Source organism: Erithacus rubecula (assembly GCF_903797595.1).
Source record: "Erithacus rubecula genome assembly, chromosome: 19".
Classification (NCBI taxonomy): Eukaryota; Metazoa; Chordata; class Aves; order Passeriformes; family Muscicapidae; genus Erithacus; species Erithacus rubecula.
The window spans coordinates 5747563-5772407 of record NC_136671.1 but is presented as its reverse complement, the minus strand read 5'-3'; the positions used below and the strand labels follow the sequence as shown (position 1 = coordinate 5772407).

Here is a 24845-nt window from a genome sequence, read left to right as displayed (position 1 = left end):
GGGCAACAGGAGGGCACAGCAGGACACTGTCACTGTGCAATTGAAGCCAGTTCCTGGGGACTGGCCCTCACTAGGATGTCAAGCAGCCACGTTTAAACTGTTGTGTTGTGGCACTACTGGCAATCCTGACCACAAATTACCAGCATATGATCAAGCTAAGCACAGTATTTCAATTTCAGTATTGTGCTGGCCAAATCAACTCTGCATAGTAGCATTTGAAGGTAACATTTTTATCAAACCAGAAATTTCTGCTAGAAACAGATCACTCTTTATCCCTTATCCTTTTATCCCTTAATCCCTAATACAACCCAGGTAAGTATGGTCTGGGCAAAGAGGCAAACAAGAGATCACCAACTATGATTTACCACAGCAGTAACCTCTCGCTGTCCTTCCTCAAGATTACAGCCTATTAGGAACAGGCTTCATCTTCCTAAAAATTTATATAACTTTCTTCCCCCATGTGTACATCACAGCTGTGCTCTCACATAGAAAACATGGGTGAGACATGAACACCAGACAGTTACTGTGCCCCAGGCCTGCTCTATTAACAATGCCAACTAATAGAACCAGTATATGAACCTCAGATTTTCCTACCTTTTAATTATTACAATAGTTCCAGTATCACCTAGCAAGTTTAAATAAACAAAATGCAGTATTTGTAAAAATTGAAATTCATTAATTTTTGAGCTTCTACACATCTAAATATTCAAGCCATTGGCAACAGCAGTTACTCTTTTAAAGTAAAAAACTGTATTTTTAAAAGTTTCCCCCGCTTTTTTTCTTTTTCTTTCCTATTAATTCATCATTAAATGAAAACCTGGGGTATATGCAATGCAGAAACTGAAATCCCATTTTTAGTGCAGAAAAATTATTGCTTATAGCAACGCCACAAAGCTCCTGCACGCTGCCAGCAAAGCTGTGGATTCCTGGCAGAAAGGAAGTGCCCTGGCTGAGCACTTCACCCTCCTGCTGGAGCTGCCCACACAAAGCAGTGACTGCAGAACGTGCTCTGAGGGAGGAGAGCACTGAGAGCACAGACCAGGCAGACCCAGGGCAGCCTGTTACCTTGGGCTTCTTTTTCCTTTCCACTCATAAAACTTTGATACTTTCCCCTATTAGTGTCAAAGAATTTATGAATTAGTATTCACAGGTACTCCAGTCAAGTCAGTGTTTGACCAATTTGGTATGAAACTCCTGAGACTTGCAAACCTTGTGGTACAGGAAGATCAGTTAAGTCCAGTTCAGTGCTGTGGGCAAACAAACTTTCCTCACAAACAGGACAAGACTGAGGTCAGGTCCTTGGACAGGAAACTACTGGGCCCTGGGCAAGGCAAGTTCTACATTTCACCAGCAGCACCAAAGTCCCAGATTTTCCCCCTGCCCAAGTATCCCCCATTGCTGTGACTTTACCTATGCACAATTTAAGATCGGTATCCTGGCTGGAATCTCGCAGTCTCCTCAAAAATCAATTCTTTCAGCTTTTCCTTCGGCAAGTCATCCAACTCCATATCAAACTTGAAGGGTGCTTCAGCTACAGGCTTAATAATACAAAAAATATGATTACTTTAATGTCACTCTGCTGTTGAATTTCATGCAGTCCTTTTGTGGATGGGGAAAAAACTCTGAAAATGTCCTTCAGAAAAATATCTAATACTAAGCAGTCTTCAAGGTAGAACACCCCCATTAGTCCTATGTGTGCTTTACAGATTAATTTATCAAATTTTACATCAACCACAGTAAGCAGTTAGTCAAATCCAAACCACAAGTTGAAATATTTATTCAAGGCTCATAACTCAGTATCTGCTTGAAGAAAACAATTATCTTATACATTTTTATTTCTTGGAATAAACATATCTGGTCCTTAAGGAAAACTTATTATTAGCTTATTTCCTCCTTCCCTATTTCTTCACAAAAAGGAGTCAGAAATCTCCTCAGAATTGCACATAAACTACAGCCAGTTCCAATTCAGGGTTTTTAAAGCATAATCTGATGGCAAACTCAGTCATTCTCCTCCTTTACCTCAGACGTTATGAAACCAGGCCACACATGAGTTGAGAATCTCCATTTTCTGGAGAGGGAGGGCACCTTACTATTTATTTATTGTGTGGCATCTCCTAAGTATAGTACTAAAATGAGAAACACAAATTTTGGTAAACTGATGCAATTTGTTCTTCAATTCCTTTAGTGTCGTAGAAATACTACCCTTAAACTAAAGTAGAAAATAATCAGCTGGATCATTTTATCAATGTTTACATTTTAACAATGTCTTTACCTCATCACTTGGATCATAATACTGCTCCAGATATGGATGGGCTAAAGCTTGCTCCACTTCAATCCGCTTATGAGGATTAAAGGTCAACATTTTATCCAACAAATCAAGTGCTAAGAGGAAAAAAAAGTGAGCAAGGGTTTAATACACACTCCACAAAAGAGTTACCCTGACCTTTCCCAGACAATACCCACTAGCCAAGGTGTGTGCTAGAGGCAGTGCACCCCTGGAGCTCCCTGCTGCAGCTGGGACCTGTAACAGGCTCAGAGGCTGTGCCTGCCCCTCTCCCTGCCTTCCTGGGCTCCAGCTGCCCTGGGTACCACCTGCTCCAGCAGAGGCATTACCCTGCCAAAGCCCTTCAGCCCCAGAATGGATGGCAAGGCAAGAAACACACGGAATTCTACAGTTCTATCTGTTTTGAACTACAGCAGAAATGAAATAGATTAGACTTTTTCTTCTCTCTGAAAAATGCTTTGGATTTTTGTGCCAAAATCCAAACTAAGATGGAGCTTCTCTGAAATAGTTATGAATACATTCTTATTCTGAAAAGAAAACCTGGCTGTTTACAGATAAAAATGTCATCCAGAAGTCATTAGGAGTTCTAGATCATCACAGTGAAATATTCTGGCACAACCAGCAGCACAGAAGATACTCTTCAGAGAAGATGCAAATACATTTATATTCATGAGATTCAGGCAAAATCTGTTGAAGACAATTCATAAAGAATCCATAAAGAACCTGAAGATCCAGTAAGACAGAGAGTGAGGTCTGATGAAACTCTGAACAGACATCACAAATCAGTGCTAATGCAGTTGGTCAGCTCCTTTGCCTGTAACATATTTCCCTTTTCCAAGAAGGGAAAACACTGATTACAGGAGCTCCTGCCCAGAGTGCTCCAGCTCCTGAAAGCTGCCCTGGCACAGCTGCCCTGGCACAGCTGCCCTGGCACAGCTGCCCTGGCACAGCTGCTCTCAGGTGCCTCTGTCAAGGTGCTGCAGCAAACAGCACTCCCCCCCTCAGCTGAGATACCAGCACTGCTGCCATCTGAGCTGTCACAGCCCACGGGGAGGATTCTCACACTGCTCAGCAGTGGTACAAAAGCAGAATAAATCACTGCTGTTTTCCTCAATGACAGGGATAATCAGCTCCATACAGTTCCATCTGCAGAAATCAGCTTTTACATGGTAATTCTGTACTTGATCATATCCACTAAGAGTAAATTATCATATCAGTTAAAAAAGAAGTGACTTACAAATCTAGAGCAGGTAGAAGAGCACTGTACTGTGAACAAAACCACCCTTAAACAGTATGAAATTGAGTATAAAAGGTAAATTAATAGCTGTCTAGCAAAACTAAGTCATATTTACCCTTTTACTAAAGCCTTGTTAAGAAAGGTTAAAAATTATTATATTCCTTGTTTTTATAACTTTTGCTCCTCATCCAGTGCTGATGTTTGGATTTCACTTGTTAAAGTTAAGTTAAAAAACAAAACTCCACATCAGATAATCTTAGTTACTAAAAATTGCATTGAAAAGATAAACTAGTATGAGAGATTTGTGCTGGTTTATGATTTTATATTAGATTTACAATGGTATTTTTAAGGTGCTTACATGTTCTATTTCCAATATAAAGACAAATTCTTAAGTTATAAAAACTCCCATCCTATCATTACTTTGATACAATGTAATATAAAAGAATAAAATACCTTTGGGGTCAGCATTTGGAAACAGCCTGTTCCATGGTACCTTATTTTTGTGTGGTAGGGAAAGCAAGTAGTTTCTGGCCTTTAAATTTATTATACAATTCAAATCTTCTTGGGAAGGGGATCCAAGTATACCTAAAAAAATGAATAAAAGCAATAGTGCACTCTATGAAAAGCACATTAATATAACTGTATCATATCTGCTAAAACCCAATATTAAAACTGCTGGGAAGGAAATTTCAGATGAAATGTTTTAAGGACAGCAAATATCTGAGGAGTTTTTAGATACTTTTACTAAAAACCATTTTTAAAATAAATAAATGGATCTGAGTTTTCTAATAATCTGCAGTCTCTTAGAAAGATCACAGTAAGTGGTGTACCTGTAGAAATTTTTTAAAATTTGGCCTGGACTTAATAATATGAGCTTTAAATTTATTTTTTTAAATTATGTTTTAAAAATATATCTGCTGATGTAGCAAATAAATTGGTAAGTATTCTCTAGTTGTCCCCAAAACAATGATTACCCGTAGCAATTGCTGCAAAAATAACTAGAGGGGACAGGAGACACACCTGCAGATCCACACCTTAGACAGTGACTCACTGGGGAAAGAGCAGCCCAGCTGGCAGAAATGATGGAGAGAGACAGATGGATGTGCAAATGCTGCTTTTCCATAAAGCTTACCAAGGATATGGTTAAGTTGGTCAAGGTAGTGTTTTCCTGGGAAGATGGGTCTGTTGGAGAGCATCTCTGCCAGAATGCAGCCCACTGACCAGATGTCAATAGACTTGGTGTAACCCTGCAAGTGAAGCAGAAACACATTTTGGTCAAATTTTTGCATAATAGCAGCAACACGTTACCTTACTAAACTGTGAAAGTGCACACAAATAATCTTTCTTTTTCAGATGAGTCATGCTGGTTCATGCTGTTTGGTTTTTCTGTACAAATGAAATAATTAAGAACCATATATCAAAATACTACTTTGAAGGGGCAGCAAGAACTGAGGACTCCAAGATACAGGTTTTCAAAAGGATTTTTTAAGTTAATCTGTTACCAGCTACATATTGTTGAGATTCCCTAATTTTATAACAAATTTAAACTAAAACATTTTGGAAATGTGGACATGCTATTGCCACAACAAAACAAACCCAGCACCTGAAAAAGCTGTAAATCCTACAGGAACAACAGCCTCCCCAGAATATGAAAAACAGCTCCAGGTGTCACTTAGGTGTTTTGCTAACAAGTGTCTGGCTGTGGGACAGAACACAGGGGTTCTGAAAGGACACCCACCACTCACACAGGGACTGGATACACCTTAAAACAGCCACAAAACACAACAGTAATTCCAAATATTCAAAAACCAAAGGAATGATTTAAAGAAGACTATGGGAATGCAATTAAGACTGACACATAAAGATGACATGCCTTCATTCAGAATCAGATTCACTCTCATTATACATTCTAAACCTAAATTAAGATGTCAAGATAACAACATTAAGGCAATGTTTGCTGCCTTGATGGAGGCAGCAGTGGAATGCTCATTCCTACCACTCCTGTCCTGCTCAGTGGCACAGCAGCTGATGGAAACAGTCTCATGAATGGCAAAGAACTGGAGGTGTGGGAAATTAAGCAAGTGATTAGTCAGTTCTAGTACCCAATAATTGATTCTGCATCACAATTTATTGAAAGCCAGTAGCTCTACTGGAAACCCATGTCCACTTCTCCTCAAGACTGTGTGTGCATTCTGATCCTAAAAGCACAGAAGGGGGAAGCACAGTTGGAACTCACAGGGGAATGAGCAGCAACAGCAGCACCCCAGCAGCTCACTGTGGCCCTTACCTTAGAATTCAGCATGATTTCAGGAGCCCTGTACCAACGTGTGGCCACGTACTCTGTCAGGAATCCTGTGTGATCATGATCGGGATCTGCAACGCGAGCCAATCCGAAATCACAAATCTGGTTTTAGAGAAGTAAATAGAAAAAAAAGGCACATTAGACACACATTTCCAGTACTATAACATTACTAACTCACCATTCCCCAATCAATGACTGTGGGTGTGGGTAACACCCACAAATGCAGTGGTGGCAACCTATGTTTTTAGAAACAAATTATTTCACAAAGGTGAAGAAAAATGTTTTGGATCAATTACAAAGAATATCCAACTGCCATTTAGGGGCCAGGAAGAATAAACAGTTCACAATTTATGTTCCATTATGGGCTTGCTTGCAGCACCTTTATCAAGCAGGCAAAGATACATTGCTCCAACCTCTCAGAAACCCACCAGAAAACAAAAAGAAAAGCAATTAAGACTTCCAGAAAACACAAGTAGTAACCAACACACTTGTAGCCAAGTTCAACACCCCATTTTACAAAAGCTATCATTGTAACTGCTTCTTTGCATGAGAAACAACCTATCCAATCATGAGATAATGGTAGACTGGAGAGATTATGGGCTGTTGAAGGAAGCATAAACCTAAAAGACAAAAAAAATCCCCCCAAACCAAACACAAGCAAGAAAATATTTCTCAACCCCTTATAAGGGAAATAGTTTTATCTAACTATGAAAAGAAAAACACCAATTTAGACTAGTGAGTTCAGCAAAAAGAAAAAGGTGATTTTAATTATGCTCTGGTAAGGAGGCTTCATGGCTTTCAGAGCTATTTAGTGTCTAGAGAGAAATAAGGAAAATTGAAAATGTGAAGACAATTGCAGAGCAGAGCAGCTGTTCCTTTCTTACCATCCCAAAGGTCAATGGCAAGGTTGTTGAGTGGCACATTAGACATATTCACAAGCTCCTGCTGCCCCCCAAAAATACCAGGTTATGATTGCCACACAAAGTGTATTTCCATGAAAGAATACATATTCTCAAGGAAACCAGGCATCAAACATAGGAGTGGCAAACAGTGGGAGGTTCCTCTGCTACATTTGTTTTATAATATTTACTCTTAGATAGTCAATTGCATACAGTGATTATACTGAAAATGTGAAGTGAAAATAAGTGTAGTCAATAAAGTCAGTAATGGAAAATCCTAACAAAACCACAGAAACCTCACTTTGCCCTGGCAGATATTTCTTAATTTTCCTGTAGGGACAGCCTGTCAGTGAAATAACTGATAGATCAGTTAGGGAAGAAATACTTCAGCTGACTAAAAGCTACATCTGAAAGACAAGATTCAGCAGCTGACTGTCACACAGAGGGTCTGAAGCAAAGGCAATAATGAATGTCATATGCCAAGCTGCAAGCCATTACTTGAGCTACATATTAAAAGAATAAACCCAGCTCCCTGAATCCTTAGAAAACAACCCCAAAATGAACCTTTCTTAAGCATGGCAAGGTTCTCCCAGGCTACAGGAACAGAGCAGCTGCTTTGTGTGCAATTAGCAGCTTACATAGAGACTCAGTACAAATAATCAGAAGAGCCTCCTCTAAAGACAGAAACTAAGAAACTATAGAGGACAGCTTAGAGACTTCAGAAAATAATTATGCAGCAGGCAAAATTGTTGTAATCCCTTCCTCCTAACCTCGGAAAAAGCTAGACAAGATTACAGGCAAGGAGCAGAATTTCAGTATTACACAAAAGCGAAGTGCTAGGGTTTGCTACTGTTAAAACAAAAAAAGAAAGACACTCTCTGGTCCACAGTGAAAAGCAAGAACTGAATTACAGATCTCTCTGAATCTCTCAACTCAAGTAGAAAAATGCTCCTGGAATGGAAAGGAAGAATAATGACAAAGAGAGCTCATTAAAATGACAAAAAGCCCCTGCTGACTAGAGCAGAAACAGGTTAAGCAGAAAAGCAGAAACACCATTAGTGAGAAAGACTTCAAGGTTGAAGCTGCACGAAGGGGTTTTGGCTGCAGAGCTGACAGGAGCAATAGCACAGAGTGAAAGGGACGCTGGAGACCCGGGGTGAGGGATGGGCACAGCTCTGGCTGTAGCTGGGGAGGGCAGACACTTCTCACCCTGAGCCAACAGACACTGAGAGCAGCTGCCCTGCTGGAGGGGGCTGTGGGGCCACTGTGCCCGTACAAATGATGATGCACAGCAGGCAAAGCACCAGGAGCGGCTTTTAGGCTTCTCCACGTGAATGAAAACAACAACAAAAATAAAAGAAATCATCTGAGAGCAATATAATAACAGGCAACTTTGCTTGGCATTTTTACTAAGTCATGAAAAAACTGCATAATGAAAGATCCAGGTATGTCAGTCATGACTTGGAGAGACAGAACAGATGCTACTGAGACAGAAGAAAGTACTTCCCAGCTCAATAAAAAAATTTTAAAATAATAAAGACAGAAAGACAGACAGAAAGACAGAAAGACAGAAAGACAGAAAGACAGAAAGACAGAAAGACAGAAAGACAGAAAGACAGAAAGACAGAAAGACAGAAAGACAGAAAGACAGAAAGACAGAAAGACAGAAAGACAGAAAGACAGAAAGACAGAAAGACAGAAAGACAGAAAGACAGAAAGACAGAAAGACAGAAAGACAGAAAGACAGAAAGAAATAGAACCAGCATCCTATTTATATATTTAGCTTCCACTTCTTGAAAACACTGTTCTTGCAATCAGTATCAGGGCTTTTTTAAACAGAGATGGCTTAAAATTGAATGAAGCTATCAAGCAGATGGGAAGATTGAGGAGGATCATGTACACAGGACCATTTACTAAGCAAATGAAATGACACCATCAGTACTACTAACATACTGAAATACCTGCAGTTGTATTGTTGAGTAGCCTGTGCCTCTGTGTATTTGTATAAAAGGAAACAGAGACATTGAGTTTGTTACTGAGAAGATGGTGGTTCAAATAGCTGCATCTCCAGAATAATTGGTAAAATCCTGAAACAAACACTAACTTGTAGTTTTTCTTTAAAAAAAAAAATCCCTTCCTCATCACCTTCTTTTCATGCCTGTTGCAGTAGATAATTCTTCATTGTTTTAATAATTGTGAGTTTTCACTACATAGACAGAACTGACCGTGTAGCCAGGCTTTAGAAGGGACCAGCATACAAACAGCAAGGATTTGTGTGACACTCTTGGAATTGTGACAAACCTGCACAGCTCACAACTAGCACACATTTTGAAGAGGATATTTTTGTTTTCTGGTTTGTTTGTTGAGAAGGTTAGAGCTACACTAAAGAACAAAGGGTAATTAGGAGCAACACAGTATTCAACATGTACAGTTGTACCACCTCAGATCAAGCACTGTAAACTCTGCAATTCCACTCCATCAGTGGCCAGCAGTACACCATGATGTACAGTGTAAAAGGGAACATATTCCAATGCCCCTCTCATCTTCCATGGATCTGCCACTGCAGGACTCTAAACAACAGGGAGCACTCAATAAGGGGTGCTTTCTGCTAACTTGCTTGGTGTTGTTTATTTGGGTTTTTTTCTGAAAACTGCAGTATCTACAGTGCTCTGTGGTACCAAATTCCACAGCATAGCAATGCTACAAATAAACTTCACCTTCCTTTCCTCCCGCCCAGCCTTCTCCATAGATAAGGACAGTAAGCACAGCTGCTCCCTGCTCACCATCCCTACACCACCGACACTGTTATCAAGGCTATCAAATTCTATTGGATTCTTCTGTTCCTCATACAGTATCTTCCAGCAGAGGAGATTCAAGCTAAATATCTTTTTGTGATATGGAAAGCAGTACTTTGAAATCCTGCTCTCCTCGTATCACAGGGAGAAGTGTGATAACTATGATCATATTGAAGACTAAACCAACTGAAAGGTACAGAATGGCATGTTTTCTGTTTTATTCTATATTTCTGTTCTAATACTTCACACTTGGTTTGCTTTTCTGAATGCCACTAAGCATTGAGCTGACATTTTCCAGGAATCATAACAGCTCTAAGCTCATCCTTCTGTAGTATTAACAAGTACAGAGCCCATCACTGGAAATGCAAATTAGGAACATTCCCTCTGTAAGTTGCTGTAAATTGCTGTGCATTTAATCAGCACTGCATCTAACATGCCCACTAATACAAAGCCCCCTTCCAACAACAAAACATTAACAGTGTAAACAGAGAAACCAAATTTGAAACATACACAGTTCTGAGTTTACTTTTGAGGTAAACATGATGCTGCTTCAGATCAGTATTTTCACCCAGCTTTCATAGAGGCTGTTTCCAAGTCAGCCTCCAGATGGAAACAGTGATGCACTCATTACAGCAGCCTAACAGATTCTTAGTCACTCAAATCTTGATAATTATTTTATCAAACCAAATAAAGTTTTGGCAATCTTTCCAGGACAAAATTCACATTAATACTCAGTAAAACCCCACATTCATGGTTATAACAGTTCGTTGATGAAGACCATGGCAGGAAAATTTGTAAGAAATTTCAACTCACCTTGAGATCACATGTGGTGTTAAGCAGCAGATTTGAAGGTTTGAGGTCACGGTGAAGCACATTGGCTGAATGGATATATTTTAACCCTCTCAGAATCTGGTAAAGGAAGTAACAAATGTGGTCGTTGCTGAGGTGTTGAGTCTTTAAGAGCTTGTAAAGATCTGTCTCCATAAGATCTTGCACAATGTATCTGTGAGGCAGTAGATGTAAGGCAGCAAAAAAACTTGGTGTCATGGCAGATATCAGCATATAGTGCCCCAGGTAACTTCTGCAACATTTTTTCTCTTATTTGTCTGTTTAATGACAATTATGAAACCATGTAGTTGATTCTTGCTTTAGAAGTTTAGAATCCAATCAATCCTGTTAAATGATGCAGCTCTTTATAGAATAAGGAAAACCAGCATGTGATCCTCTCAAATTAATCATCATAAACCTCTATTTCTTCATAGTAGAGCTTGACTTTTATAGGAATCTTAATTTTATCTGATTCCTATCCTGCTTGCCAAGAAACAAAGGGTGGTTTTTTGGTTAATGAGTAATAAGCTTCCAATATACTTGTTTACAGTTGCATAAAAGCAGGAACGTAGAAGATCTCATTTCTCATAATTTTTCTCTACCATTTCCCCGTTTTAAAAATTCAGCTATTCTTCTCTACTATATATATTTATTATGCTATACTGAACACAACAGTCTTTCTCTTACCAAAATTAAATCCCAATATACTCAGTCAGATGATTTTTTTAAATAAGATTGCAATGAAAATTAAAAGTAGGAATTTTTTGTTTTGTTTTGACAGGAATGAGTTAAGTAAAATTTTCTTCCCCCTTAATTCAAGAAAAATTGAGACAATTATAGCAGAGTGTAGCCATTTTCCCCTCAAACCAACCAGTTCTAACAGCAGCTCTAATAAGAGCACATACAGTTTTAGAATTATGTGACTGAACTAAATCTTCTCTACAATGTTAAGTTCTTTGACTGGGAATACAGAGCTTAATATCTTTCTCTTTTCCTGGAAAAGAAAGAATAAAACTTGCTCATCTACATCCAATCTATAAACTGATCAAATACTATTAACTTCCCTTTTGATTTACAATAACAGAAGCCAACTTTTAATAATATTTAGGAAGGGAGAACATGAAGGGAAAGGAACAATCAAAAGAGAGGAGGCAACCATTACTAATGATGCCAAACAACACTTTGAAAGGATACACATCTTTCATCTGTTCAATAGTTGGAGCTCTGATAATGTCATTTATTCCAATAATATTCTCATGCCTGAAGCGCAGTAGGATCTTGATCTCTCTCAGAGTTCTCTGGCAGTAGGTCTGATGCTCAAAAGGACTGATTTTCTTTATAGCAACTCGAACTTTGTTGACGTTATCATAAGCAGAACTAGAAAAGAATCAATAACATGGATTACAAGGAACATTAAATTCATTCAATTAACAAAGAAAGAATGTCAATTCAATTCAATATAGGGCTGGTGCATTTTGTTTACATTTACTATTAACAAATGGGGAGAGGTGACAGTGACACATCTTTTAGTTTGGTAAACTGACAAAACACTGCTGTTCTTTCACCAGCCTATTTGGGTCTCCACAACCACTGGCTTTCCCAGCTGACTTGGAGTCTGACTCGTGGGTACTGCACAAAGGAAAAGGTATTTGTCCTCTTTATCAGCCTGTGCAACAACCAAGTCTGAGGTTTTTTCTAAATGCAGCAATCATCAGAAGTTTCAGAAAGTTCATCTTGAGTTAACCCATTCACTTTGGGGTGCATAAAACCTTCAGAAATCATTTTTTAAGCAGCAGAATTCCACATCCTGTATCCAGTAATACAATCTTTCATGCTTCCATCAATCTACACTGTCAGCACCTCTGCAACAGACACGGAAGAACAAAAGGGAGGGAGAATTTGTGACAACATCTTTCCAAGTTCAATTCCAAACATAACGAGTGTGAGGAAAGCAAGCTGTATCCAGGTAGACACAAGGAGTGGAAGTAGGCAGCAGCACAATGAGGATCACAGTGACTGCGACCCACAGTAAGGAACTCTCTGCCTCCTACACTTACATGACTCTTTCCAGGAGCTCAGAACTCCATTCCCAGCTACCAATAAATAGGCTCAAGAAATAGTGTTTCTGTTCAACCTGCCTACGCATACATGAAGAATATCACAGCCTGAGTATAATTAAAAGTCTCAGTAAAACATACCTAATTTTCTACAATCTGGATTATGAATCCTAACAAGTTTTAGTACATTTTCTGTGGTCTTGTTTATATGAATGACAAAGCATCTAATTACCATAACTTCTACAGTATTAGAAGTATATGGTAATGTAATTAATTAGAATTCAGATGTGTTTATATGATTTTTGTCCCTACTCCAACTCACCACTGCATTATTAGGAAATTAAAAAATAATCAAGCCTACATTCCATACATTTCTGTTAGCCTCAACTATTTCATATAAAAATATAATCATACTAGCCAAAGAGGTTTTACATCCCATACATTTTCTAAAATTGAGTCCCGGAACTTTCTTTGATACTCTTTTAATTTGCCTTACTCTGTTGAGATGTCCAGGTACCTGGTACCAGATAAAGCAGAATAAAACACAAAATTCCAGTTAGAAACGGAGACCTCAGAGGAACCCAAATGCCTGACCACATCAAGGCTCTTCTACAACTAAGCAGAGATATGGTGCAACAAGGTGTTTTTGAGATGGCACTGTTACACTGGAAGCAAAACTGTTTAAATTTTCTCACTTTCATTATTAAAATGGACATATAATCCAGTTAATTAGGGTCATCAGTAAGATCTTCATGCAGCACATGCATATGTAACACCATCCTTTTTGCACGTTTTGCCCACACAATCCTTTTGACCTGCCTGCATCCCCAACCCTGGCCTGTACCCACAGACAGCACCATTTACTTGCCTCTAGAAACACTGAACTTAAATGCTCCACGGGGAGCTTTAAAATGCCACATGCTGAGCAAGTATTCATTACAACTGTTGCTACTGCATATGTATAGATAACACATTAGCAGTTCCTCAGTCCCAAAATAGATAATAACTGAGTGCATAAGTGGAACTTGGCATTGCCTCCAAGAGCACTTGGGCTCCAGTAATTTTCTTAGCTCGTCACCTGTGATGTTTACAATAGACCAGTGAGGTTGGACACAAGCAGAAAACAAAACCAGAAATAACTCTGAAGCATGACCAACCTGGATTTGGGAAAGAAATGAAAAAATCCTATGGGCCATTTCATAACTATAAACAAACCTCCTGGCTCCTCCTTTGTACTGACCTGAGCATTTTTTCTGCCACAATGCAGAATCCCACTTTCTTCCAAAAGACTGGAGAGCAGCAGCTATGCAGAGTACAAAAAGGCAAAATGCCAATATTTGCCCATTGATGCTGCTTAAGTAAAAGCTCCCAGACTTTTAAAATGTTTGATAAATCAGTTATTGCTTCTCAGGCAAAGGTTGCTTATTGACAGAAAATATGTTATCTTTACTTGTACAGATTGAATGAACATGAATTCATCAGTTAAATAGACCAAGATTTCCTCTCTTGTAGCTGCATCACCTACAGTCCTTCAAGCATTTTCTTAGCAAAAGGTTTATGCTGTTTTTTAGAAAAGGATGGCTAATTTTGCTTTCTGATGGTTCAACTATAATATACATGGATTCACTGAGGAAAAAAAGTTGCATATTTGGGATGCAATCAGTTTCCTCTCCAGGGTACCTTCCCCACAGTCATCTTTCTGTTTGTATCAGATTTCCCCACATTAACACAGCTAAGCTTCCATTGCCTCAGCTGAGGGGAGCAAAACTGAAATACTGCCTACTTGAAACATTAAAAGGGACACTGGATTTATTTCTGATGTCACGCTTTTTGAAAGATGAGCTTTTCTGTAACGTGATTAAACATCCAAGGGATTATCTCAACTCCTATGAGCAAGAAGCTAATCATACAAGCAGTCAGGTACACTTGCTGGTGCATAATATTTTAAATGTCATGCATAATGCAGGTACATTGAAAATCTGTATTATCTAGTTAACAGCTTTTCACTTTTCACATTAAAGTACATATTGCTTTAAGTAAACTCTGTGACCCTTAAAAATGCTTTCTTGATTTGACACGTGCTATAGAAAAGTGTAAAAGCTACACATCAAACTGAACTTCAGTGGAACTGAAGAGTCAGGCTACAATCAGACCCCTCTCTGGCCCATGAAGCCCTATTGAAATAACCAATTGACTATGCAGGAAACACCATGAACTCACAAAACTGGCTCCTTTGTAGGGCACACTGAAGCACTTCCCTCCATCCAAGCGTTCAGTGCCTGCCACCAGCAGCAGATTTACACACCCCTGCCCAGAGCCCTGCTGAAGAAACGCTCTGCTCACGGTGTGCATTCCAGTATTTGCACAAAACCGCTCTGAAGGTGCGAATGCAGGCGCGTCCCCCGCAGCCCTGCACGGGCTCATCTCTGCGGGTTCCGGCCGCAGCTGCAATTACTGAGCTCATTTTACACCTCCTGATCACCCGTGCTCCCCCTGCAGCCCGACCAGGACCAGCTCTACAGCACATCCCATCCGCCTCCCAGTGCATCCCAAATTTGGATTATTTGCATTCTGCCAGTGCTGTCCCGGTGTGCACAATGTAACCTGTTTGGGCTGTCAGCTTCTATTAAACCTCACAACAACTGATTATATTTGCAATCAAGCAGTTAACTGGGGTATCATCTGAATTCAGGAACTTTCCATTATCTTGACTTTTTTCCAGAGAAGATAAAAATCTGTAGAGTGGGAATAACAGCTCCCACTTTATTATCAACACTTAGAGTGCCAGTTCATAGCTTTTAGTTTCTTATCTTTAAGTACATATACTGATCATCATCCACAGAACTGTCCCATTATGATGAATCTAGTCACCAACACTAAATATTCAGAAGGATGAATTTATTTCCACTCCAGTCAAGTGCAGCCTCACAAGCTGAAGCCACCATTCAGCTGTGAGTGCAAATTATCTGTAATGTGATAAATTTAAATACAGATTTTGCAACTGCCCAACTATTGTATCCACAACATTATGCCTATTTCATGCTGTGGTTACTAACCTGTGACAACCTGCAATAGCACCATTATTTAGATACTTTTGCAACATCGTGTGAAAATCAATACAAGCCCCAGCAGTAGAGTTTATCATTCCCGATTTTAAGCATCTTGTAAATACATAGTTTTCACTAAGTAAAGCATCAAGCACTGCTATACAAAATAAACAAATGAGCATTTATAACCGAAGAAGTTGCACCACACAACTTTAAAAGCCAGTTTTTATCCTCCTACTCTCTGGTTCCTTTTTAAACAGAAGCCCGGGGCAGGGCTGCTCCAGGAGCAGTGACCAGAGTCACCGCAGCTCCGAGCGCTGCCTGGGCCGTGTGCCCCTGTCCCACGAACTCCTTGGCAGCAAGGGAAGCTTTCCCCAGGCACGTGTGGCCGAGAGCCAAAGCTCAGCCCCTCGTGCCCACGGCGCTGCTGCATGTTCTCCCACCCATTGCTATTCCTCGCATGTTTCACTGGGGCAGAACTGGAACGAGTGAGAGCACGCTGCAGCTGCCGGCAGGAAAGGAGCCAGCTCCTGGCAGCCCCTGCATCCCACAGAGAGCTGCTCCTTCACACCGAAAAACAACTGCCTGCTCCCCTGCCACGCTGCCTGCAGCCTTCCCCCAACACGGGATGTTCTTCCAACATTTCGAGGATTATTCACCTCGTGGCTGTTTTACAGGCTGCTCTCAGCACACACACGCAAAATACACAATGCTACCGGCAAACATCCTAATTACAACTCGAAATAAAAGACTGACTTGAAGTTTAAAAGGGATCAGTTTTGAGTTACTGTGGAAACAGGATTCCAAGGGCATAACCAGAGATAAGAATCCTTCTGATATACTGGATAATTCTGCTTACACTCAGAATAGAAAAGGCAAAAAAAATTCCCAGCAAACAAGCTGATGTATGGAGATCTTTAATCTTTTCATTCAGTCTACATTTAGCTCAATCATGGACATTTTCACAACATGCTGACATTTAACTAACTTGTTACAACGCAAATAGCTTTAACTTATTTTTAAGACTGCTGTAAATAAAATAATGCAATATTATGACACAGTAACAACCACCCTAACAGACTGTTCGCTACACTTTTGGGGGTGAGGGAAGGTGGCGGCAGAAGTGCAGATTTGCAGAGTTTTGGGGTACTTTTTACTAATCAGTTGTTAACCCTTCCAGATTCTTCAGAATAATTCAGAATAGTTTCTTCTTCTACATGATTAAACCACAGAAAACAGCTACAGTACATGACTTTTTTAATAAAGAGAAAAGACTGGGAAAAGGATAAAAATAGTCAAAGACTATCTGAGGACACTGAGCAATGTGTCATTTTTACACTGTTGAATGTATTTTTTGTAGCCAACTGTAAACACCTACGTTTACTAGAAATATTTGTTACTTTCCTCCATTTATTCATAATATTTTGAAGACAAGTACATTATTCATTAGTCTAATTTACAAAAATCAACACCTGGTTTTAGAAGGAACAAGTGCCTACTCATATTGGGATACATTTGCCATGTCTCAAGAAACCACAGTTTATGAAATGACAATCCATGTCACACTCAGTTTCATTTTGATATCTCAGCTTTCTCTAGAAGAGGTTCTCAATAACTAAGCATTTCTCAGGTTTGTCAACTGAGAATTCAGAAAACAAACTATAGAAACGGGCATCTTAATACACCTCTACTTTTCTCCATTAGAGATTTAGTTTTACAGGCTAACTCCTACCATGTAGGAAAGTCAGCAAGCCATGAAAACGGAGAGTTACTTCACTATTAGACTTTTTAAAAAACAACAAACAAATAAAAAACCAACAAGGGAGAAAATAAATATAATTTCAAAATCAATGCCCTTTATTTTACCTCAAGTCCATGGCAAGGTGCCCATGCCACCCCTGCAGACTCCACTGTGCTTTTAGTTAACCTCTGAGGCTTACTGGGTCAAACTGGAAGAGCACTGCCTTCACCTCTACCACCTACTGCTTCAGTCATCTTCCTCTTAACAATCCAAATCAATCCTGATAGTAAAGCTTCCTGCTACAATTACGCCAACTCCTTCCTCCCATGACAAAGGTGAATAATTACTCTGAAGTGATTTTACTCAGATCTGATCTACTACAGGTTATTGCCCTTTACACCACACATTCTTAAGGCATTTTAATAACTTCCTAAGGAGATTTGCTTTCATTTCATTTCATTGTGTCTACTCAAATAATTCTAATTAATACTGGTGAGACACTGGCACAGGCTTCCCAGAGCAGCCCTGGATGCCCCATCCCTGGAGGTGCTCCAGACCAGGCTGGAGAGGGCTTGGAGCAACCTGGTCCTGTGGAAAGTGTCCCTGCAGGGGCTGGCTCTACTTAAGGTCCCTTCCAATTCAAATCATTCTAGACTCTAATAGGCTACAAAGACATAATTTTATTTTTCATATTTTGAAAAGTAGTATTTGATGGATCCTTGCAAAAAATTCTATTTTAAGCTACTTACTATGCATATAATAATTACTTAATACTACAATTCCTTAGATCACTCCTAGTGATCTAATAGCTAGTCATGCAAAATGGAGTCTGTTAAATTAATTACTTTTGCCAGAAGCTCAGTCAATTCATAATCCTGGGTGTGGCAGACCAGATGATCTGTGTTTTGTTAGCACCTAGTAAACAGAACTATGAAGAGCAGCAGTTCTAGAACTACACCTTAATACTGGCATTAGAAAAATACTGGATATTTCACCCAAGGTTCTGTACTATTTGGCAAAAAATGTTATTTAATGTTATGGTGCTTTGATTAATCTTAGTTGCTGGGGAAAAAACCCAACAAAACAATTCTCTCTCAACTGTTTCTGATATGTATTTTTCTTTCCATACCTTTAGCTGTAGAACACTGACTTCAAACCACCATGTATGCCTACTCTGTTTTATGCCACTTCAAGTCAGTCTTCAGAAAACAGAAAACTCTTACATCTCACTGTCTACTTCTTCCCTTCCCACTTCCCTTCCCTATTTTAGAGGTTTCTGGTTCTCCACTGTCAGTATTTCCTTTGATAGCATTGATGCCAAATTTAACACACCACTATGTTTAAAGGCCCTTAGGCATCTGTGAAATAAATTCATTCCAAAGGCACCAATCTCTTTAGAGAAAATATTACGATATTAAATATCACTATCTTTCTCCTCTGGATATAAATTCCTGTGGGAATGAATTTTTGAAGAAAATGTTAAGATCTCAACAAGATGAGACAACCTAAGGCCTCATTGAATTCAAAGGAGTGGTTGTGTTTCACTCTCCCTTTTAAGCCTCACATCCCTGCCCTTTCCCACTCTTTTGGTTGGAGCAGTGCCTTTTTTGTGTCAGTTCAGAGAATTGCAACAGCTCAAGATGAAGCAGGAACAGAAAAGAAGCCTTTACCTGCACAGTCCTATTCCCTTCCTGTGTCAGTATCAGCACTCACAGGGCTTTGTGTCCATCATTTCAGCTTCTCACCTTTCAATTTTAGTTTATGCAATCACCCTTCAGCTAAACCAGCCTTCCAACACAGCAAATGTTGCAGCTGTGCAGGCCCCAGCACAAGAGAGGAGGAAGGAATGACAGAGCAGAGGTGTGGAGCACAAAGCTCCCCTGCAGTAGCAGCACAGGTCAGCCTGCAAGGCTCAGCCCTGCAAAGCTCAGCTCGGGTGTCTGGGGCTCTCAGGAGAGCTCAGCCTCTACACAGCCCACGAGTTGCCCACCTCCTCCCCCTGGGCTTAAGGCTCCTCAAGGGGCAACAAAAAGCCACCAGGCAGCAAAGGACAGATCAGTAACATCACCACTCTTACTCCAGAGCCTGCAAAACAACCACCACATCCCCAGGCAGCAAGCAGGAATCATAAATGTGTGCAGGAAACATTTCCCCTTTCCTAGAGAGAAGGGAATCTACTACTAGAGAGCTGTGAGTGGAGATGGGATTAACAAATCCTCCAGTGTGGTTTTAGTCTTTTGTCTGCTAACATTCTAATTTGACTTATATCCCAGATACTCCACCTAAAATCAGCTTATTTAATTGATTCCACACCATAAAATAGCTTATTTAATTGATTCCACACCACATAAATCTTCAGAAGAGATAGTTCAGAGTATTTAATTCCAACAGAAAATAGAACAAAATCATCCATGTATACTCAAAACCAGAGATTTTCCTAAACCTGATGTAGAAACATCAGTGCAAAATGAAAACTATCCCAAAGCACTGGTGAAAACAGCTCTACTGTCCACTTAGCCATGCTTAGTTCAGTATTTCACTTGCAAACCAAAATACAACAAAACAACCAAACTACAAGCACTGAGAGTACATTTCACCACTATCAGAAGTTATTTCCCATTGTATCAGATTACAAGGCATTTTCTGCATGTTTTTTCCATGTTTCTAACAAAACATGCCAACAGTAAACCCTCAGTACATTCACAGCTTGGTGTTTTGTTCAGAGGAAGTATCAGCATTAAGACATGTTGGCTACAGTAGCTGAAAGAAAGCTACTTCATAATTATGAAACACTCAAAAAAAATCCAATATAAAAGTCACTTGAATGTCATTTGGGATATTTTGCAACATCTAAATACCAATAAAATTGAACAAATTCCGGACTGAAGCATTTTGGGGCGTATTGATTTGCAATGCTCAAATGACCTGAAATTTTACTCAGGACACATCAGCAATATTTGGTGGAGCAATCTGCCTTTCTAAGAGGTAAGGTACTGCAGTGGCAGCTGCTAATTTTAAGAGAAACTGCAAAATGAAGTAATTACACATTATAAACTGTAAACCTAATTGTGAGCTGTTCATACTTTAAATATACCCACAATACAGACAGATTACTTTCCACCATGTAACAAAAACTCTCATTTGCATCCTAATCACCACAGAGTATTTCAGTATTTTATGAAAATTCTCTTAAAATACAAAAGAAGAACTTCCAAGAGAAGAGATTTCCTCTTAGGGGAACATAGGCATTGTGATTTTGGGTGCTGCAAACAGATTGGAGAGCAAAAGCATGTGCACAAGACACAGAGCAGTACGGAATGCAGCACTAGGAGGTGACGGGGCTGGAGGGGCAGTGTGCAGGCACCAGGAGGGCGCAGGGGGCTGAGGGGAGCCGGGGCTCTGGGCGGAAATGGGTGGAGACAGGAATGCCCGTGAAACAGAAACCAACCGCTGCACCCCGACGGACACAGCAAACCCTGCCGCAGGACTGCCAGCAGCTCATGTACAACCCCGTCTCAATCAGCGACGTTTGCTACGAGCTGCGTCTTACTCATCTACCTGCTCAAAGCTGACAAGGAGCTGTATTTGGCTTTTTGTGCACCTTGCAAAAAGATGAGTCTGGGAAAAGCTTCTTCAACAAAAGTTGTACTAAAGCAAAGGAAAAAAAAGCTCTCTTCTGAAAAGGAGATTCCTCTACAAGCAAACCAGCGTCTTTAATAACTGTCCTGCCAATTGACAGAACACAGATTTCACAAGATAAATCACCTAAAATGAACTATACTGCTGAATTTCGCATTGTTAGACTATTATTTTTATTTACCTTACAACACAGTAACATGGAAGTTATGTCTTGAATACATTTATAGCTCCATACCCTTCAATTAAGTGATCTGGAAATCAAAACCAAATACAATTTAAATCACTTAATAAAATGTTTCTGGGTTTGGGATTTTTTTCCAGATATTTTTAACGTTCCTAAAATACTTCATTTTAAATGAAAGCCTTCTCCAAATTATCAGAACAACATCCAACTGCTCATCCATGAGCAGTGCCAGCTCCCAGCAATGAAGGCTGACCAAGGAGTGGACTGTGTTATGCACACAGCCAGCAGGTCAAGGGAACTGATTCCTGCTGTGAGGGTGCATCTGGAATTCTGCATCCAGTTTTCCTCCCTCCCACTACTGCAGCAAATCCAGCAGAAAACCATTAGGATGCATAGGGAGCTGAAGGAAATAAATTGAAGAAACTGGGTTTTTATAGGCTAGGAGGGAAAAAGGGGTGGTGGTGGAAAACATCCAACTGTTCATTTAAGTTACATAAAGGGGAATCAATGAGAAAAGTGATCCAGATCCTTCTCAGAGACAAAGAGCACAAAGGACAAGAAGGGATCGTCCTGAGCTGCAGCAAGGCAAATTCTCATGTTTTTAAGGGGAAACATATCACTGGACAATTGGTTTAACACTAAAGCCAGAAGTTGCCCATAGATGTTGTAGAATCTCCATCCCTGGAGATTTTAGAAATATTGAGTGGACACATTGAGCAACTTAGTCTAATTCTGACATCAGCTCTGCTTTGAGTAGGAGGTTGGACTACATGACCTCAGAAAGTCCCTTTCAACCTACATTACGCTGTGAAATATTCCACAGCAAGATGTCATAAAATATTTTCATTAAATACCAAATCACTCAGTTATTTTCATTTCTAGATCACAGCTGAAAACTAACAAAGCATCAACAGAAAAAGCACTAAAAAAACTACTATGTTGGTGAAGTACTAGTTTTCAACACAAGCTGAGCTCTACACCTACTCAGTTGGTAAAGCACCAACTCTTCTGTGGGCTGTAGATCTCCACCCCTGAACAAGAAGCCACTGAACTAACGGAGCCTGGTGTCCTACAAATACACATTTCTAGTCTCAGGAGTACCAATAAATCCATCTGTGAAACTGGGGCATGTCGTGTCTCCTCAGGGAGTCTGATTTCTCACATGTGACCTGATACAATCTCTTCCCCAGTGGAGTAGCATACAGTATCTCTTTACTCGAGCAAAATATCTATTTTTGCAAAACCTGCAGAATAACTCTCCATCTTTAAGACTTTTACCATCTGTCAGATTTGATGGAAGGCAGGCAACAGGTACTGGAAACATACATAGGGGTATGGGAGACGGACTGATGCAGCCACATACGCAGGCTGTGAACATATAAGCCTTATTTCCTTAATAAAGCATGCTTCAAAGAAAACCCATACATCATCTCTGTCTGTTTGCATGGGATGGATCATGCTGTGCTAAAAAACTGCGTCTTTATTTATACAATGCAGGTGTCCATGAGCTGCACTCTTCAGCTAAGCCGGCATCCCATTGCTCTGGGGGGACAGCAGAAGTTGCTACCTCTAATCTTCCATAAACCTGGAAGACAGCTCTGACACAGAGCGAGCCTGTCTCTGCTGCACAGCTCGTGAGTGGCCACCTGTCCATCACCGGGGAGAGCAGGAAAAGCAACTCCAATTTCTCCTTTAGGCTCCCACGCCAGGTTAGGCAAGTACTAGAAGCTTGAGTGACTGAATGGAAGTGCTTACATCTGCCCTCTCCCCAGAGGGAAGAAGCTGATAACTAGCCACCAATTACACTCCCTAATTCCCTCCTCTGATCCTTGCACTGGGGCGGGTTGGCTAAGTTGTATCAGCTCCCTGTTCTCCTTATCACACAGACAGAACATGTTAATTACCAGGTATCACCCATACCCAACCTGTGCTCCCTAAAAGCAAACAGGGGCACGGATCCCCGCACTGGCTCCATCATTCAAGGGCTCTCTTGTCTCTCCAGATCAAGGCAAGAGTTAACAGAGCAAACGTGGCAGGCTCTTTGTGATCACTGCCACACACTGCAGCCCACCCCAGCCACCAGGCTGACCCCACCGGAAAAAAAAAAAAAAAAAAAAAAAAAAGCCACCTTTTTATGTAACTTGAAAGAAACTATTATGCAACCATCAATCCCATTCAAGTTTTCATGTTTTAATATAAGTTATCTATGCCTTGCAGATTGTTCTATTCCTAATTTCTTTATCAATATGCTTCTCTTCATTTTAAATTACTGATGCTCTAAAAATAGGGCTGTTCCATGAGACAGAAAGAAGCGTAACTTTAAAAGAATCTACTGGCAAAAGTTGTAAGCATTCTTTTCAGTATTACTTTAACATTTATCTATTGACTACCTAAACTTCTACTACTACTCTTCCACAGCACACCAATAACACAAAGCTCCCTTTGTAACACGGCAAATTCAGAGCAAGAAATCCAAGATTTGACCTTGCAGATTATTTTCTTCTAACTGCATTCATCTGCATTCAACTGCTTATTTATAAGCAATTATTTGCAGCATTGATTACTTCAGCTTGATGGCAAGAAAAGCTTCCAAAAACTAGGATAAAAATGAGACCAACCCTATCACATTCAATCCACCATTTTTCTTTTCAAAACGATTATTTTTTACTGTCAAATTATCATCCTTGCGAAACTACCACTGACCAACTGGATGAAGAACAAGTCACACTGGAAATTTAAAGCTCAACACTATCATGGTTTTACTGCTGTTCCAGTGTGTTTGAAGAATGGCTTGTTAACAGGCTGCTTTAAAAAAATACTACTACTACTACTACTAAAACCAAGGCTACATAAGGGGGGAAGAAACAACCCCAACAATCTTTCCCAATTTGTAGTGTCTGAAAGGCATTTCTGAAACTCTCTAACCTGGTCTTCAAGTGGGTTCCATCTGATGCTGATGTTGATAACTCCCTATCACCAAATGAAAGAGAAAGTCACTTAAAATCTTCACACCGACACCCCTCAAAACAATTTGACAATTCTTAAGTGAAAGAAGAGGGAAAGAAGACAACACAACATTTACATATATTTGGATAAATTAAGTCAGAGTAACAAATATGACTGTATGACTAAGTAATTGCTCAAAGAATGTCCTGCAGTCCTAGGAAATGCTGAAGATTTTGGCTCCAACTTTGCTCTGTGCTCAGCCCTTAGTTTTACATGCAGAATGACCGAAACAAAAACGGGCTAGAAAGGGGCTCTGACCCTACCACGCCACCACCTCACCCTCTGCAAGGAGAGAAAGGCACAGCCTGCACCACAGGCTGAACGTTTCTGGCAGAGTTGAACTGGAGGACATTAGGATGGGGTTTGGCCTGATAACGTTCCTTTTCTGCTTACGAAGCTGAGAAAGTGCAACCACAACACAGCAGTAAATATACTGCTCTGCTGAGTTTATTTTTACTCAAAACCTGATTATGTAAAAAAATGACTGCACTAGGGAAAATGGTTAAATGCCTTTAAGGGTTTTCAAATCCAGATGACAGAACATTCACGCACAGTCTCTTCAGCCAACATCTTCCTCTATTTCCTGTACTGATATTTTATGTTGTGATGAATTATTTCTCAAACATTATTCTCTCTGCTGCAAAATCAAAATGGAAGACTGACCGTAACAGCACTATCCTAAGAATACTTTATTTGCCCTTTTACTCATACAATCGAAAGCATGTTATTGTTTTCAAATTCCTAATCCAATAACCTAGGAACATAAGAATTAGGATAAAAATGAGAAAGAGACTGAAGGATTTTAAGAGCCAAAAGACACTTGTTT

At 39.9% G+C, this 24845-nt stretch overlaps 1 protein-coding gene across 2 annotated transcripts in view; it reads right to left on the bottom strand.

Annotated features, from left to right (window-relative positions):
* The window catches only part of MAPK1 (mitogen-activated protein kinase 1), a 31981-nt gene that overhangs the window by 4286 nt on the left and 2850 nt on the right, over positions 1-24845 (bottom strand). Inside the window, exons 2-8 of one of the 2 annotated variants that reach the window (XM_079322117.1) lie at positions 11540-11722; positions 10331-10520; positions 5809-5925; positions 4654-4768; positions 3975-4106; positions 2273-2382; positions 1411-1538 (exon numbers count right to left, since the gene is read on the bottom strand). In XM_079322117.1, the coding sequence (XP_079178243.1) occupies positions 1422-1538; positions 2273-2382; positions 3975-4106; positions 4654-4768; positions 5809-5925; positions 10331-10520; positions 11540-11722 (964 nt within the window). In that variant the 3' untranslated portion in view covers positions 1411-1421. Of the gene's footprint in view, positions 1-1404; positions 1539-2272; positions 2383-3974; positions 4107-4653; positions 4769-5808; positions 5926-10330; positions 10521-11539; positions 11723-24845 lie in introns of those variants that run through there. The other variant, XM_079322118.1, reaches the window with a different exon arrangement.